Source organism: Artibeus jamaicensis, unplaced genomic scaffold (assembly GCF_021234435.1).
Source record: "Artibeus jamaicensis isolate MK-2021 breed Jamaican fruit bat unplaced genomic scaffold, CSHL_Jam_final contig_387, whole genome shotgun sequence".
Taxonomy (NCBI): domain Eukaryota; kingdom Metazoa; phylum Chordata; class Mammalia; order Chiroptera; family Phyllostomidae; genus Artibeus; species Artibeus jamaicensis.
Window position 1 is genome coordinate 20,736,538 of NW_026521812.1, and position 19,036 is coordinate 20,755,573.

General features: G+C 34.1%; 1 protein-coding gene and 1 non-coding gene across 5 annotated transcripts in view; both read left to right on the forward strand.

The window, feature by feature from the left end:
• The window catches only part of REV3L (REV3 like, DNA directed polymerase zeta catalytic subunit), a 166,326-nt gene that overhangs the window by 103,472 nt on the left and 43,818 nt on the right, over positions 1-19,036 (forward strand). For all 4 annotated transcript variants that reach the window (XM_037159018.2, XM_037159015.2, XM_037159016.2 and 1 more), the window contains exons 15-20: positions 536-615; positions 1,889-2,014; positions 9,367-9,559; positions 10,836-10,947; positions 16,288-16,403; positions 18,270-18,388. In XM_037159018.2, the coding sequence (XP_037014913.2) occupies positions 536-615; positions 1,889-2,014; positions 9,367-9,559; positions 10,836-10,947; positions 16,288-16,403; positions 18,270-18,388 (746 nt within the window). The remainder of the gene's footprint in view (positions 1-535; positions 616-1,888; positions 2,015-9,366; positions 9,560-10,835; positions 10,948-16,287; positions 16,404-18,269; positions 18,389-19,036) is intronic.
• Positions 9,919-10,088, forward strand: LOC119059439 (U1 spliceosomal RNA). Its single transcript, XR_005084405.2, has one exon. It is a non-coding gene; the product is annotated as a U1 spliceosomal RNA (small nuclear RNA).

The following is a 19,036-nucleotide window of genomic DNA, read 5'->3' on the forward strand; positions in this document are numbered from 1 at the left end:
TCTGATCTACCCTTAGCAATTTCTAGGTCTGCTCTGTAATTGGGGAAAATCTCTACACTGTGCCTACTTAATACTGTTTCATCTTTGTTTTTCAGCTCAAAAAGCCTTCCTGCATATATAAAAATTTCCAATTACATTCCCTTTTGTTGTGTTTAGTTGTGTTTACCCCAGTTATAATTTTTATCTTTTTGTATGTATTTGATGAATGTCTGATTCTCTCTAGACCCCATGAGGATATAGACTGTGTCTTTTCTTTATCATCATAAATACTTGATAAATAGGTGAATAAATGAATTAAATTATTCTCTAAGATTATGACTAAGGAATAAAACAGTATTTAAGATCTAAATGTTTTTATCTAAATATATAAAAATTTTCTTATTTTGGTGGGGATCAGAAGATTGAATTAGTTTTATTTATTAAGTCTTTGGAGGGAATTTATAGGATAATACTAATTTCGAACAACAACAAAAATTTTTAATGGAAGCATGTAATTTTGATATATACATATTAAATATGAAATTTCTTTTTACAGAACCAAAAACCCAGAAATTGAGTCATAAGAAAGGAAGTAATACTGATACTCGTAGAAGAGTTTTCTTAACACAAGCAAAGGTAACTATGCTAAACATATTTAACAATCAGTGAAAGATCCATTCTGATTCTTAGATTTCAGTTAGATAATTGATAACTTTGTGTCAATTAAAAATTTTTTAAATATATTTTTGCATCATTTTATTTACATGTCTTTGAGACAACAAGAAATTGCCTAATTTTTTTAGTTTTTTTTGTTGTTATTGTTGGGATCTAAAAGATTCTTATATGTAAATACAAATATTACAGAGAAAGTGAATATGATAGCCAAAATGTGGATTATGAGGATACAAATACATTAACTGATTACTGGCAAAATCAGAACAATCCAATGACAGCAGAGCTCAAGTAAGTGATTTTTGATCCCACCAAAAAATATATCCTTTTTCTTGGTTTATTACTTTTTTCTCAGATAATATTATTGATTTTTTTTAGTTATGTTACTAAATAACAAAAGAAACATTACTATTGAAACTCTGAAAAATCATAAATATGTTTATTCAAATACTAAAAATATGGTAAAATTTCAAATATATGGTTGTTAAAAAAAGTATACATTAGACTTGTATCCTTGAAAATATATGATATAAATTACTTCCGTATTATCCACGTCTCATAAATATTATAAATTATATAAAATATATTTTAGTATTTCTATTTTGAGATTATAAATACTTTTTTAAAGCTTTCTAATTAAAGCAGTATTGTTGAATTACAAGCTATTTATGTTGATAACAATTACCAGTATGTTGTGAATATAAATAGGTCATGGATTTGGAAATCAGAAAAAATATTTTTTAAAAATTAGAAAGATTCAATTCTTGCTAAATCCTTGAAGATTATTTATGTTTTAACTCATCTTTCAAACATATCTTGTATTAGGGTAAAATACAAATCGAAAATTTTAAACCTTTTTTATACTTTAGTCAAACTTATTGCTTGTTTGTCATATTTCCAGTAAAGGTCAAGATAAAATGTTCATGTGGTATAAATGTCAAGTCTCTACAAGACTATTATTTTCAGTAGTTGAGGTTTATAAATTCAAAGATCAACATATGGTTTGCTTACGGATTATATCAGCTATTTTACATATATCAGTTGGTATCTTGAATTACTAGCATGAAAAGAATGTTAATAAAATGCTTACGGTTTCTTTTTGGGCTTAATGAAATATTAGTTTATCATGTATTACTAAACACATAAAACATATTAAGTAGGAATAAGTAGCTGAAACAAAGAAAATGACTGCTCATTTACTTTTTTTTTCTGGCTATGTTGCTTTTTTTTTTAATAGAATCAATATGCACCAGTAAATACCCCAAAGAAAGAAACTTCTCAGATTGATGGACCATCCTTAAACAATACTTACGGTTTCAAAGTCAGCATACAAAACTTGCAAGAAGCGAAAGCTTTACATGAGGTAAAATTGCAACAGTAAGGATACATACACTGTTTAACTCCTACGTTTTATGCTGTGGAATAGGTATGGAAATTTTTTACTGTAGGGGTAAAACATCGAATTCTATACCTGTTAATTATTCTTTCTTACCAGTTTTTACTATTTTATATGTTCATATATTTGTATAAACTAAGAAATTTCTAAAGCAAACATTGATTACTGAGTCCACTTTGTGGTTTCACAGTTTTCACAGACCTTACAACTGAAATTTAGTTTGTAGAAGCTAAAATTAGAAAATGGTTTTGTCCTGACTGGTGTGGCTCAGTGGATTGGGCATCATCCTGCAAACCAAAGGTCACTGGTTCAATTTCTGGTCAGGGCATGTGCCTGGGTTGCAGGCCAGATCCCCCCAATCGGGGGCGTGTGATATGCAACTGATCAGTGTTTCTCTCCCTCTCTCTCTCCCTCCTCTCTAAAAATAAATAAAATCTTTTTTAAGAAAGGAAAAATTTTTAACTATTAGAAACATATCTTATTCTGAATTATTATATTAGGATGTTATATCCCATTCCAAATATTTACTTGTATTTTCTATTTAGTTGGCTCTGTGGGTTAGTGCTTGCTACAGTTCATTTGTTCACATAATCTCTATATAAACCAGTTACCTTCACTGCACAGACCATATGCCAAAGACTAAGAATTTGTCTTTAAAATGTACATCAGTCAGTCACAGGATGGACTGGAGAGTATGTGTGAGTCACAGTAAATTTATCTCTATTTATCTAACACAACTCAAGAGCACGTATCTGGCTGGCAATAGGTGGAAATTTTTATTGTTTATACCTAAGCTATTAATATGGTAACCACTAGCAATGTGGCTGTTGAGAACTTAATATTTGGCTTATGTGTCTAGGGACTGAATTTTTAATTTTTAAAATTTAGGCATGTAAACTACTTTTTCATCTGTAAATTTTATGATACCTAAATACAGATCAAGTATTTCCATAAAAAACTTGGCATCCACAGTGAGATATGCCATAAATGTAAAATGCACACCAATTTTGAAGACTTGATAGAAAAAATGTAAAATATCTTATTCATAACCATTTATATTGATTACATGTAAAAAAGGGTAATGTTTTAGATTTATTGAATTAAATGAAAATATTTCTAAGTTAATTTAACCTATTTTTACTTTTTAAACATGTAACTCACAGGTGGCAAACACAGGGCCTACAGGCTGAATCCAGCCCTCCACCTTGTTTTATCTGGCCTGATACCTTGTTTCTACCCGGTGGCAACCCCGAGCTCTCACTTAAGTATTAAGGGGTAGTTACATTTGTACATTCCTAAAATTATATTCGGCCCTTTGAAGGCAACCACAAAGCTTATGTGGCCCCCAGTTAAAGTGAGTTTGATGCCCCTGATGTAACTACTAGAAAATTTTTAATTATTTTTGTGACTTTCACTGTATTTCTGTTGGAAAATGCTGGTTTATAACATTGTTTTATATCTTTCCCCTGAGAGCAGAGAATTCAGTTTTTCATTTTTTTTGCTGTGAAGTCATTTCTATCTTAAACCGTTTTAAGGATTGCATAAGCATAAACTAAGAAAAATTTAAATATTGTCCTCATTTTACCCTAAATTTGAACTAAGAATTGTACATTTTTTTAATTATATTGTAATATAGTCTAACTTCCTAAATATTTATTTGTACATTTGTTTCATTCAACAGCATTCATTTAGTTCCTGCTTTATACCTGGCCCAGTATTATCCCTTGAATTATTGATAATAAATTAGTAATTTGTTGTTAGTAAATTAATTAATAAGCTCAGAAATACATGTTTCATCGAGTATATATCCAAAATTAGAAAATTAAAATACTTTGTTAAAAATGTATTTTCATTTATTTACTTTCATTTATTATTTAAAGCAAATTGGATAGATTTGCTTTAGATCTTATTAGTTAGCCAAATGACTTGTTAAACCTGATAACTTTTATTACTTGAAAAACATTTCTTTTTATACTGCTACTCTATTCTTCATAACATTTCAGAATCATGAGCCTTCTTGATGTTAAAATCACTTGAGAGGTTCTGACAGGTTGCTTATAGATTCTTCCCAGCACAGGCTTTCTTAATCTCAAGGCACACTCCAAACAGCCACCTGGTGGTCATAATAGGAATGAAACCCCACAATCTCTACACTACGTTCTGTTCCTTTTCCAGGAATTTGTGCCCACAGCATTTTTATTGTTTCCCATTACCCTGAGCTAATCTCTCTGTTCTGCATATAAATACTTGATGCAGGCCCTGGTCAGGTGGCTCCGTTGGTTGGAATGTCGTCCCATACACCAGAAGGCTGCAGGTTTAATTCTCTATCAGGGCATATAACCGAGGTTACAGGTTTGATCCCCCGGGGTCAGGGTGCCTAAGAGAGGCAACTGATCGCTGTTTCTCCCTCTCCTCCCCACCCCTTCCTCACTCTCAATAATCAATAAACATATCCTTGGATGAGGACTTAAATAAATAAATACTCAATGCAGAAGAAAAGGGTTGTTAATTTCTTGCCCCCAGTCCTTAGCCCTTGCTTATATATACTCAATAAATTTCCCTCAGTTTCTTCTTCCCATATGTTTGCTTAAAAAAAAAAAGCCCCTAAGTCCATAACACATTTTATATCAAGGAAGAGAAAGGCAAAATTTGACTGTGAAATTTGGCCTAGTAAGTAAATGAATAAATAAGTAAAACTCTTTTGACCTGAAATTTCTTCAGTCTTCTTTATAGACTTTACACATGTTCATCTTTTTCTAATTAAACTGGGGATTTTTTGGTTTCGTTTTTGGTTGGGTTTAAGGAGAGTTTTTGTATATGCTAAATTAATACATGCTTACTATTAAAAACAGAAAAATAATTCTGAAGGGTATACATTTAAAAGTTCTTTCTGTGGGCTACCCTCTGATGGTTTGATTTTATTCTAATTTTTGTTTATTTGGGGTATTTTTTTAAACAGAGACAACCTATTTCTTTTTTTAATATATTTTATTGATTATACTATTACAGTTCTAATTTTTCCCCCTTTGCCCTCTTCTACCCAGTACCCCCCATCCCTCCAGCAATCTCCCCCCTTAGTTCATGTCCATGGGTCGTGCATGTAAGTTCTTTGGCTACTTCATTTCCTATACTGTTCTTAATATCCCCGTCTATTATGTACCTACCAATCTATACTTAATCTCTCCACCTTTTCCCCCATTCTCCCCCTTCTCCCTACCAAGTTATTGATAACCCCCCAAGTGATCTCCATATCTTTGATTCTGTTTCTGTTCTGCTTATTTATTTTGTTTTTTTAGATTCAGTTGTTGATAGTCATGAATTTGCTGCCACTTTAATGTTCATAGTTTTTATCTTATTCTTAAATAAGTGCATTTAACATTTTATATAATACCAGTTTGGTAGTGATGAACTCCTTTAGCTTTACCTTGTCTGGGAAGTACTTTATATCTGCCCTTTCATTCTAAATGACAGCTTTGCTGGATAGAGCAATCTTGGATGTAGGCCCTTGTTTTTATCGCTTTGGATACTTCTTGCCAGTCCCTTCTAGCCTGCAAAGTTTCTTTTCAGAAATCAGCTGACAGTCTTATGGGAACTCCTTTGTAGGTAACTATCTGATTGTCTCTTGCTGCTTTTAAGATTCTCTCTTTAACTTTTGGCATCTTAATTATGATGTGTCTTGGCGTGGGCCTCTTTGCATCCATCTTGTCTGAGAGAGACTGTGCTTCCTGGACTGTCATGTCTATTTCCTTCACCAAATTAAGGAAGTTTTTTGTCATTATTTTTTCAAATTGGTTTCCAGTTTCTTGCTTGTTCTGTTTTTGCCTTCTGGCACCCCTATGATGCCAGTGTTGGTATGCTTGAAGTGTCCCACAGGCTCCTTACACTGTCTTCATTTTGGAGGGGTTGTTTTTTCTTCTTGCTGTCCTGATGAGTTGTTTATTGCTTTCTTATATTCCAAATCACTGATTTGATTCTTGGCTTCATCCACTCTACTGTTGATTCTCTGTGTAAATTGTTCTTTATTTCAACTAGTGCATCCTTTGTTCCTGACTGGGTATTTTTTTAATGCTATTGTGATCCTCACTAAGTTCCTTGAGAATCCTTATAACCAGTATTTTGAACTCTATGTATAGTAGATTGCTCTTCTCCATTTTGTTTAGTTCTTTTTTAAGATTTTATTCATTTATCTTTAGAGGGGAAGGGAAGGAGAGAGGGAGAGAAATTCAATGTATGGTTGCCTCTCATATGTCCCTTGCTGGGAACTGGCCTGCAACCCAGGCATGTGCCCTGACTGGGAATCAAACCATGATCCCTTAGTTCACAGGCCTATGCTCAATCCACTGAGCTACACCAGCCAGGGCCATTTTGTTTAGTTCTTTTTCTAGAATTTGCTCTGTTACTTCATTTGAGCCATGTTTCTTTGTCTCCTTGTTATGGCAGCCTCCCTGTGTTTGTTTCTATGTATTAGGAAGAGCTGCCTGTCCCAGGCTTGGTAGAGTGGCCTAGTACAGTAGGTATGCTATAGGGTGTAGCAGCACAGCCTCCCCTTTTATCCAAGCTAGTTACTAAAGGTTCACCCTTCGTATGGGCTAGTACACCCCCCTCTTGTAGTTGAGCCCCTCGCTGTGTTCTTTCTAGAGTAACACAGCATAAGCTACAAAGCAATCTACAGATGGCTGCTGCTTGTGCTGGGCTTGGAGATACCTATGCAAGTCCATGCTGTGAACTAAGGCTGGCTGCTGCTAGAGCCAGTCCTGGGGCAACTTACAGAGAGGTATGGGGCTCACTGAAGCAAGATGTTGCTTGTTTGAGAGAATTTTGGAGAATATGAAGCATGGGCCAAGACAAGTCATTTGTATGGAAAAGCCACTGGAAACAGTTTGGGTGGGTCTGAAAGCTGGGTGTAGCGGGGCTTCATGGAATCACCAGGGTGGGGCAAACAGTGTGAGTGAGGTTAATGGAGTTTCAGATACAGGTCCCCTTGCTGGCTCTATGGCTCTGTGTGGGAAGGGCTCAGAAAGTGAAAAATGGTCTCTGCCAGTGCTTCTATTTGGAAGAAAGCTGCCCCCACTCTCTCCCTGAGGCTGAACAATTCAGTTCATCCCTGTATGTCTCTGATGCCTTTCAGTCTGCTACTCCCATGCTGAAGCTCTAAGGGAGTGAGTCTGAGTAAGTGTGTATGCAGATCCTTTAAGAGGAACTGCTTGGGACTCCAGAAGTTTCTGTCTCTACAGCCTCAACCCCCATTGATTTATAGCCAGAAGTTATGGAGATTTTTCCTCCTGGCACTGGAAACCTGGGTTGGGAGTGCCCGGTGTGGGGCTGGGACTCTTTGCTCCTCAGATATCTCTCCTGATATTTATCTACCTGTTCCACATCTCTGCCCTTCCTACCAGTCTCAGTGTGTTTTCTCCCTTAATTCTATAGTTGGTTTCTTCTTTAATTCCACAGTTGTAGAATTTCCATTCAGCTCACTTTCTGATGGCTGTCCATTAGCTTAGTTGTAATTCTGATGTGATGATGGTTGTGCGAGGAGGTGAGCCACGTTTATTTACACCACCATCTTGTCCGGCCCAGATGCCTTTCCCAGACTTGGCTCATTTGTTAGAAAATTTTAAAGGTTACAGATTTTTCCATTATGTGCGGTCTTTATGGATGCCACATAATTTATGAAACCAGTTCCCAACTGATAGACATTTACATTGTTAGTCTTTTGTAGCTCATAAAAGACTAGGAATATTATAATCTTTAGTGAACATTCTTGTGCACATAATTTGGCTAAAAGTATGGGTATAGCTGCAGGATATATTCTCAGTAGAATTGCTGCATCAAACGATATGTTCATTTTTAACTTTAAAAGGTATTTGAGTTGTCCTCCAAAGAGATTTACCAAATTCTATTTCCATCACTAGTGAGAACCTTTTATTTGTATTTCTTCAACTATTAGCATGCAAGATAGATACAAATTCTTTGTTAAATATATAAGATCTGAATAATTACCAATATTTTAATGATAGTCTACTATTTTCCATTGCCAGATACATGTACTTTGCTAGTACAGTGATTACTATAATTCCAGGTATAATCATATTTTGTTTTTCTTACCCAGAGTTTTTACTACTGTGTCCTAATTTGAGAAAGAGAACTAAGGAGATTACAGTTAAGGAAAGTTTTTATTAGCATAGGAAAATAAGTTTAAAAAGAAAAATACTACATTTTTGCCTTATGTGTCAAAGAGAAAATGTGCATGGGCAAAAATCCAGTGATTGTGTATTTGATACCATGCAATTCTTACAATTTTTTTCAGGAAAAACTGTAACAATCTGCCTAGTACATACAAAAAGCTTAAATTTAAGTACCCTCAAGTGGTTACAAGCTTCAAAATTTAAAATCTCTTTTTCTAGTTTAAACTGTAGTTAACTAGGTAGAAAGTAAAAGGTAACAAACTTTGGTTTTAAATATATCAGGTTGGCCAAAAGTTTGTTTTTTTCCTATAAGATGGTTCTAATAATAGCACTTAGTTGTCTGTAGCTTCATTTGAAACAATTTTGTTAGATTGCATTCTGAAAGCTGTCATATCAGCATGCATTTAAAAAGAAATGTCAAAATTGGTGAATTTTTGTGCAGCCATTTTAATACTGAAGATGGAAGAAAATATGCAACATTTTTGGCACGTTATGCTTTATTACTTCAGGAAAAGTAAAAATGCAACTGAAACACCAAAAAAAGATTTGTGCAATGTATGGAGAAGGTGCTGTGACTGATAGAACATGTCGAAAGTGGTTTGCAAAGTTTTTCATGCTAGAGGTTTCTTGCTGAATGATGCTTTATGGTTGAGTAGACTAGTTCAAGTTGCTAGCAATCAAATCAAGACATTAATTGAGAACAATCAACGTTAAACCAACATACTCAAAATATCCAAATCAGTAAAGTTATTGGTGAAAATGAAAAATGTATTTTTTATTTTACTGAAAAAACTAAAGCGACTTTTGGCCAACCCAATATAACCACTTAGACTAGTCATTCAAACAGGAATTGAGAAAATGGAGTGGTACTGCCTATATTTTAAACAAGTGGTTTTAAATATATAACATTGAAAATTATGGTATAAGTAGATTTTCTACTATCAAAATATGAGTTGATTTAATTTAATCTTAGAAGTAAAATCTTAATCTGTAGATTACTAAACTGTAGCTGTGTCCTTTGTGGTCATTTTTTCTGTAATTTTACTTACATATTTCCTTGGAGTCTTAGTGAAACATACTCTTTTCAGCATGTCTTAGAAGTGTTTTAAAACATATTTTAATTTCTTTTTATAGATACAAAATCTTACCCTAATCAGTGTGGAGTTACATGCTCGAACTAGACGAGACTTAGAACCAGATCCTGAATTTGACCCAATCTGTGCCCTGTTCTACTGCATCTCATCTGATACTCCACTGCCAGATACGGACAAAACAGAACTCACGGGTGTGATAGTGATTGATAAAGACAAGACAGTCTCCAGTCAAGGTAGTGTTCATTTCTGTTAGTTTTATACCTACATGCCCTAGGATGAACCTTTAAATGGGGCCATCTCTGTGCTGGAGATTTAAACCAAGCAAGTGTAAGGAATTTCTTCCTAAATTGCTGAGATGGGGGCGGTAGGAAGTCTTGCATACCACTTGGTGTAGATTTACTATTCTTACTTAAATGACTGTCAGAAGCAATACAATGTAAAGACTTTAATAAAATTTGCAATTCAGATACATAATTTCTTGTAAATATAATTTTATAAAATACTAATTGTTGATACTGAAACCAAATGATTATGTGTCTCTTTGCTGCTAATACAGAGTTTCTGTTTGCTTTAAGAAGTTACTATTACATACATACGTACCTGGCAGGGGAGATACCACGATCCCGATCCCGAAGGTGGTTTTCCCAGGGCACGCCTTATCCATTGCACTCCGGATGTGCTGACCCCTGGGATTTCCCCAAACGTGGGGAGCTCAACTGCATAATTTGTGATGGTTGGGGACTGCGTTTGCACTCTCCTCTTTAAAAAAAAGAAAGGAAGAAGTTACTATTACAGTGTGACTTAATGGTTATAAGAGACTTTTAAGATATAGTCTAATTTTGTTTATATCTCTCCCTAAATACATACACTTCTGGTTAAGGAGTTCTTTATATGGCATACCATAGAAAGGAGGTCTTAGCACAGAACAAAATAATATAGGAACTTGCAGTTTAATCAATGGTATGCTTGAGCTGACTTATATCTGCTTACAAGCCAATGCATATTTCATGGCTTTTACACTTGATTTTAGCCAAGACGCTGAGAAGGGATCATGACTTTTTTTTTTCATGAAATTTTTTCATGACATTTTCATGAATTATTCTTATCTAGTTGGTGTCACATTGGTCACTTGAAATCAGCCACAGTGGAAGTCTTTACATCATAGGACTAGGCAAGCACTATGAATCAGGGCTCCCCTGCCAGAGGCGGTGTAAGCATCTTCCAGCACACCACTGATTAAAATAGTCTCTGTTAAGCAAAGCTCTCCCTGTAGGAAGAGTAAAGACAGAAATGAAATAATAAAATTTCTTTTTGAGCGACACATTATATGGGAATTTTGTGATTGTAAACTTTTCAGGAATATAACAACATAGGAAATTGAGGTAATTATATATTTACTTTGAGGAATGCTCTCTTAATTTGAATATTTCAGGAGCATACTTTACTCAAAAGTAAGGAATAGTATTACTTACACAGTTATATATAATAAACATTTTGTTTATTTCTTAGATATCAGATATCAGACCCCATTACTTATTAGGTCTGGAATTACAAGACTAGAAGTTACCTATGCTGCTGATGAGAAGGCACTCTTTCAAGAAATTGCAGCTATAATAAAGAGGTACTGTTTTGTATTTTCTGGGTTTTTTTCTGTTTTGTTCAGAGAATTCTTTTGTACTGTTGCTTATTAATATACTATAGATGGAGGTTGAAAAAGGAAAGCGAATCCCTTGATGTTGCTCTTGAAAACAGAGTTATCCCTGAAAAGATTTTGTCCTGACCTCCCCTTACCTCCATCAGGTTAGGGATGGGAAAAAGAATATTTTATTCTCGAGATTGAGGGTTTGGTGAAAGAGAAATATTAGCTTAGCCTCTAGCTTTCCCAGTTGGATATTAGCTGATTTTTTCTGATGGTGAAATAATGGGGAACTGTACTAAATGTATTTGTTAAACAGGTGTCTACCTTGCAGGTCAGCCACCATTTCAATAAACTTTTTATTTTTCCTTAAAAAAAAAATTTCTGAGTTTTAAATAAAATATTGTTTTAAATAAACAATATTTTGCTTATTTTTATTTTATTTTATTTAAATACAATAATGTTTTCTGAGTTTTTAATAAAATATTTAATAAAATAAAATATTTCCAAAAAGCTTTGGATTTAATCTGTTCATAAATTTAGTTTAAAAAGAAAATAATAAGTGGATCTTTTGCATTTTCTCAAGAGTACCTCTCTGGGTAGCCATGGACTCTCCTATTAAATGCTTCACTTTTCTAGAAACTTAAGATTTCTTCTCATTGCTAGCCTTAGGCTTTTAAATGCCTAAATCAGGCTAGAAAATACTCTTTGGATCCTGATGTGTGGGTAAAAGCCGTCTGTGAGCATTATGTTATACTTAATCCTTTCTGTTGTGAACGCTTATAAAATTTAGTTGAACTTTCTATAGTTGAACTCTTGTAAAGCCTGTAAAACTGAGATATTCTGCATTAAAGATCAGGTGATACTCCACACACTCAACATCTGATTGAATCCAAAATAGGTTAACATAAACCATTTTGAAAATTAGAAAACCAGAAAATGTGGTTTTTTTAAAAAAAAATTAAATGCCAGAGCATCAAAAATGATGTGCCCAGTCCCAACTACTTTAGGGAGGGAAAAATGTATTCTTAGTGTTTATAGCACTGATGGCTGGATGGGTCTTACCCAGGCGAGTACTGCCATTGTCTGTCCTGCCCCTTATCTCTTCCAGAGGTTGTCATCAACATGTCAGATGCCTTCCTGCTCACACTTTTATTTCTTCAAGCAGCTTAGCAAAAGGAAAATGTAAAGAATTTCAGTCAATATATCATTTTGTATGCTGGCACAGAGCCAGTAATGTCCCTGTGCTTTGTACTCTTCTCCTTGTTAGGTATATTCCCAGCAACAGGATTACCTGCCAACATGGAGAATTATGTCTCTCATTTGCAAGTGTAGTACTTTCTTAAATATCTATAACATGAATTATACTAGTCGTTAAGAAAAAATGCAGTAAACAAAATAAAATGAACTTTTGGTGCTTACTCTAAAAAATCATATAATTAAAGAGAAGAAAATCCTTAAATATCAACATTTTAATTCTGAAATGTTCTGTCTACATTAGTCCAAACAACCCCTAAGTGCTTATTTCATTTTTATGCCCCCTGTGTTGAATACCTCCACAACACAGGCTTTGTAAAGAGCTTAGGCTTTGAGTCAGCCAGCGCTGTATTTTTGTATCCTGCAAGTTATGTATCTAAGTTTTAGTTTCCTCATCTGTGAAATGGGTAATAGACATGAGAATTAAGTGAGATAATGTACATGAAAATCTTAGCTTGGTCAATACTTAAATGTTAACTCTGTGTATAATGTATAGTGCTGGATGCTAAATATCAAATTGAATAAAACATACATGTATACTCACAGAATTTTATTATCTTTATTTTTCCATTATTAATATTTACCTCCTCAGGTGGCAAACACACAAAGTAGTATAAAGTAATAGTAAACAAGTAAAACCAAATCCATTATCTTCTTGTCATAATCATTTGTCTCTTTCTATATTTCCTTAAACTGTTAATAATTTTTTTTATTTTCCCGGTCTCTCTAATTTAAGTATAAGCTTTGATTCCTTCCTTTTTCTTTTCCCTACATCCATTCCATGTATTTTATCTACTGAACCTGTTATTTTGCAAGATCATTTCCTTCTCTCTATGCCTATTACCACTGCCCCAGTCAGAGCCCCCTCAGCCCTCATCTGTACAGATGTCAGTGGGTTATTTAAAATAAATATTAGTTGTGAAATAGTTTATTTTGCCTAAGGAAATAAAATCATTTTCATGTTTCTGCTTTCATTTTCTCCACAAGTGTTTTTTTTTCTTTACCACCAATCCTCTCTACCCAACCTTCTTTTCTCTAACTTTCATAAAACCTGATACACTGAGTAAAATTCACAAAAATTAAAGAACAAGTTACCAGGATTTTGTTGTTGTCAGCAAATGTTTCCACAAAAGAAATATAGAATCCTGGTTATTTTGAACTTGAAACAAATGTTTTATCATCTTTAAGGGTCTCAAAACTAAACAGCCTCCAGGTTAAAAAGTAAACATACATAATAGAGCTGAAAAATATTGAAACAACTAAATAATTTTAAAAGAACAAAATCTATTTAATAATTCCAGTAAAAGATGCACAGGCGAACTTTTTTGTTGTTTTTCTGCTGTTATCTCTGACCAGTAGCAGTTTATAAAATAGACAACTTAAAAAAAAAATCTTCACCCAAGGATATGTTTACTGATTTGAGAGAGAGAGGAAGGAAGACACAGACAGACAGGCATCGGTCACCTCCCTTAAGCACCCCAACTGAGGATCAAACCCACAGTCTTGGTATACAGGACGGTGCTCCAATCAACTGAGCCGAGCCACCCAAGCCAGGGCCTGAAGATACAACTTTTTAATTGAGAACAATTTTTTTCAAAATATTATAAAAAAATATGTGTTCTTAACTCTGTTATCTATTAGTTGCCTCAACAGAACAAGTAACTGCCTAGAATAATTATTGTAATAATAAGATGTTTTCTAAATCCGAGAAATTCAGATGAAGAAATTAGAAATAACTGTCTTTACAAGAGTTGTAACAGAGGAGCTCTGTAATCTGACATCCTCTTCATATTATACCTGTGCGTTAGAAATGGATGTGATAGGAACTCCAGCAGTCTTCCAAATTCTTTTAAGATTAGGGTCAACTGTGGCCACATGGCAATATCTGTTCTAAGTTACTCTCTTATTCTGAAACAATCAAATGCACTAGTCCTTTTATGTGTGTATAGGAATCCTTCAGATTTATCCCTAATGATGCTTAGAGCCACTTGGCACTGCTACCCTACTTCTTCAAGTTTAAACATTATATACGTATGGTGGTTAGTTTTACAGAGTGATACACTTTTCATGCAAGAGAGATTATCTTTGAGTCCTCTGAGAAGAGTTGAACTTCAATGGAAAGTAGAGTTGGTGACATCGTTATCAACAATATATTACATGTTATGTTAAAAGACCAATGAGCAGGAAGAGTGTTGGAAGATTTCTCTTTTCTTGAGTGCCCTAGGATCTTTCTGAACTTCCTTTTTAAAGAGTAATCTACTACTATGGCCAGGTAGCTCAGTTGGTTAGAGCTTCATCCTGATACACCAAGGTTACGGGTTCAGTGCCTGATGGGGGCTCATACAAGAAATCAACCAGTGAATACATAAATGAGTGGAACAACAAATTAGTGTATCTCTCTCTCTCCACCCCCTCCATTCTTCTCTCTCTAAAAATTTCAAGTAATAAAAAGCATTAAAATTACCTTTTTAAGCCTTTGATTTCTGAGACTAAGCATTAGCTTCATTGCTGCATTTGCCTTGCTTTCTTTTGCTTCTCCAAGCTCATGTTCTTTGTTCCATATTACCAACCACTTTCTCCTTTTATAGGTTGGTGAAAGGTCCATTTGACTGTTCTATTACATTGATCAATTGTTTATTAAATTAAGTGGTTTTCTCAGAAATTTCAACCCTATTTGTGTAGAGAGAAGTACATAAATAATACATGCTATCTTTTTCTCCTAACAAGTTGAAGACCACTCTTTAAGTCTGTGGTATAACAGTGGATCACAAGCACATCACCAGATACTAAAATTTACATTATAGAATGTATTTTGATGCACCCTTAAGGAATAGGAAAGATAAAGAGGATGCCATTACAGAAGTTTGAACTTAGCTCTTTTGATATCAGCCATTCAACTCTTCCAGGATTAAAAATGCGGAGTTTTTGTGACATTCTTATAAGTAAGAACTAATCCATTTAACACCCATTTTAAGAAAGTTGCCCTGGAAGTATTAGCAAACCAGTTCTAAAAATAAATCTGGTAACCATGGTCCATTGTTATACCATAGACTCATAAAGTAGCCAGATATAACTTCTGATAGTAAGTTTGTGTAATTCTGTACTGCAGGCATTGGGTGATATCCTTCAGGCATTAAGTGATTTAATCTGCACTTCCTACAATTCAGGGTGACATTATAAGCAGTTATGAAAAACCCAACTTTATAAATTTTTGTGAGATTTCACCTGTTCTTTGGCTTTTGTAAACAATACAGTAATCAGACTAATTTGGAGTTTCTAATGTAATAGGGTTACTGTAGTTTTTGCTCTCAATTTATGACTGTAATCAGTTCCTCTCTTCCCCACACGTTTTTCCATGTTGGTCCCATGGAAGGCCTAAGAGGAGCCACAAATGGGGCTCCTCCTGAGTCGAACGCAGACTGTCAGTTCAGTTTACCTGGACAAACCTGTCATTACCGAGGCTTTATTTCCTGTGAGGACCAAGTCATTACTAAAGATCAGTGAGGAATGGATACATTTTCATTGTCTTTCTCAGCATCAAAACTGTTTAAGGAGAACTACTTGAACAACAATTAAAATAAAATTTTGAAAAAAAATTTAAAACTGTTTAAGGACAATATAGGTTAGAGAGGTGGAGAAGTGGCAACAGAATGACCTGGGTGGGGAGAGGGGGGAATCTTCAAAATACACTGTCCACGAATGCCCTTATATTTCATTCACCCTGCTCCTTCCCACATTACGTTATCAACCGTACCCTCGCTCTCATACTTCAGTGGTGACTCCTCCCTCCCACCCCAATTTCTGTCAGTCTCTTTCCCAAGTCATCAAATAAATATAGTCTAAGTAAAAACTGTGCTTGCTGTATAAGAGCAGCTTCAAATCAAGACCTCTAATTGCCCCATTCCTTCCTGTATTCAGTTCTGTAAGTACTGCTGTATCATCCCATTCCCCTCTGAGAAACATAGAATATAGATTTTTATTTTTATCCTTTATGTCATTAAGAAATAGTTCTTTTAGTGAAAGGTTTAAATGTATGGTTCTTGTGTAATTTTTTCACTCCTTCTTTAGGTATGATCCTGATATTCTGCTAGGTTATGAGATTCAGATGCACTCCTGGGGTTACCTTTTACAAAGGGCTGCTGCCCTAAGTGTTGACTTATGTCAGATGATCTCCCGGGTGCCAGGTATGTAGCATTGTGTATGTTTTACAGCTCAGCTACAGAGCAAATTGCAAAGTAAATAAACACAGGGTGTTTAAAAGTACTATTGTTCTAGCCTAATTTTTTAAACTAAATTTTGTAAATTCTAGGTATATCATAACTCTATTATAGAAGATTTAAAAATCAAGAAAAGAAAAAATACCCCAGTTTCACTACTACATATACTGTTAATATATTTACTTTTTTCCTTTCAGTCATTTTTCATATATAGGTTTTTTTTATTACTTTCATCATACATATATCCCATTTTTTATGCTTTCTGCATCCAGCATCTCATCTTAAGTATTCTATATTAGGAAATAGCCTTCATAATCTTTATGAAGAACATAACTTTTTTTTGACTTGATGTACTATAATTTTATTTGTCTGGTTCTGTATTTTGGGCTGTTCCCCAAAAGTCTGATTCTGATTTAAGAGGGAGGCAAAAATGAGAGTCATATCAAAATTATAGTTGATAAAGCACTTTAAAAAATATTTTCTTGTATAACTACAAAATTTTTAAGAGCTTCATTTTAAAGCCTCCCTGCATGTCGGACAAGGACAAAGTAGAATGTACTTTCAGGGGCTAAAAGGCCAAATACAGAATTAGTTTAAAAAAAAAAAACTAATCAAGAGACTTTCTGGGAGAGATTATGATTTCAGTGAAATATCTTAACTTGGTAAACTTAAAGAGAAAAGTTGAAGCTAAAATACAGAAGGACAGTAAATATTTTTCAGCTTTGTCAAGGCTTGGAATAAAAAGGCAGAGATACTTTACATTCTGCATAGCATGAATTATTTGTAGTTTCTGTATCCCTTAATAGGAACAATGGTATATCTCAATTTTTTCAACATTTCATTTAGCATAGGTTTCAGGAGAGGAAGAATGAATGTTCAGGTGTACTCATTAATCAGTTTAATTAGTTTTAACAGGTAAGATACGACTTCATATCAGAAGAGTAAATGAAAGCTTGTGTTCTAAAATCACTGCAAAACCATTTGATAGGCAACGTGATACAATAGAAAGGGCCTGCTGAGGGAGGCAGCGTAGTAAAGAGCACAGGTTCTGGAGAAAGACCGGGTCCTAATGCTGGCTATGGAGCTAACTGGCTGTGTGGTGTCAAGCAAGTTACTTCACCTATCATACCTCAAATTGTTAATCTGTAAAAGGGGGGTAGTAATAGAACTTATCTCAGGGCAATTGTAAAGTACTTAAAACATGAGAACATAGTAAACATCATATAAATGTTAAGTGAAAAAAATTTCAAATATTATCTCTTTAAAATAAAGAAGAGTGAGGTGGTAGGTGTACATACGTAGTCTTTGGATCGGGTAACCCTGGTGTAGAATACTGATTCTGTTGCTATGTGACCTGGGGCAAGATAAAACATTTCTGAGTACAATTTACTACAGTGCAAAATCAAAAGTAAGCTAACAATAAAGTTATTATATTAAAATAATGTTAGTACAGTTCTTAGAACATAATACCTCTTCAATGTATGGTAAATATATTTATTATTCCAGAGCCTCTAATCAGTAACATTTGTATATAGCCAGTGTTATATACGAGAAACATTTTAATTTCTATTCTAGTAAAATCATCACTTAAGAAACTAGGCTCAGAACTCTACTTACTGTAAGAGGAACTCTTCTTCTCCATATGCTGTTAGGAAAATTTCATACTGAATAGGAACATTAATTGATGTCAACAAAGGTCTGAACAAAACAGACTGTGAATCACATTTCATCTTTAATTTTCACCTTTAATTTTTATTGTCATTTTCTTTGACATACTTTGCTTGGAAATTTGGTTTCTGTGAGTCCTAATGCAGTATATTTTCATTTCTACAGATGACAAAATTGAGAACAGATTTGCAGCTGAAAGAGATGACTATGGGTCAGATACAATGAGTGAGATAAATATCGTTGGCCGAATTACACTAAATCTTTGGCGAATCATGAGAAACGAGGTATGGTTCTTTAGATAAAATTCTGTTTGGAATAAGAGGTTAGCTCAATATAACAATTTTAGTCATTACAGAGTATTAGTATAGCTTACTGTGTAATCTGTGTGTCTTTGTGAATTGTTTTACTTAAGTAGAGTTACTTTCTAAAATAGACAGCTACAGAAGTATTTAACTTCTAATGTTTTTGATGAATTTCAATTTTTTTATTTGTGTTTAAGGTAGGAGCTAGAAAATCTAAGGCTATCATAAAATAATATATTATATGTTGAATGTTGTATAATTTTGTCATTTTTGCACTGAAATCATTTTTGCACTTAAGGCCAGATGAATTCAGTTGGCCTTTTTCATTTTTTACAGTAAGAAAAATTTAGTCTAGATATGGAAGGGACTTTTTGGCTTAAGGATATTTAAAAACTAAGTCAGGCTAATAAGGCAAATTGGAAAGATTGTACTTGGAGATAGTTGATTGTAGCAAACAAGGGAGGCTTTGGGAGCCCCCAGGTAAGGATTTTTGGTAGTATGAATTTCCTCAGACTATCCTATTAATTTGCAATCACTCAGAAGAACAGTTTTCACCAAAAATGTAAGATCATAGGACCCTAGATTACATAACATCCTTGAAGTTGCCCAATTTCTCTTACTGAAATGTAA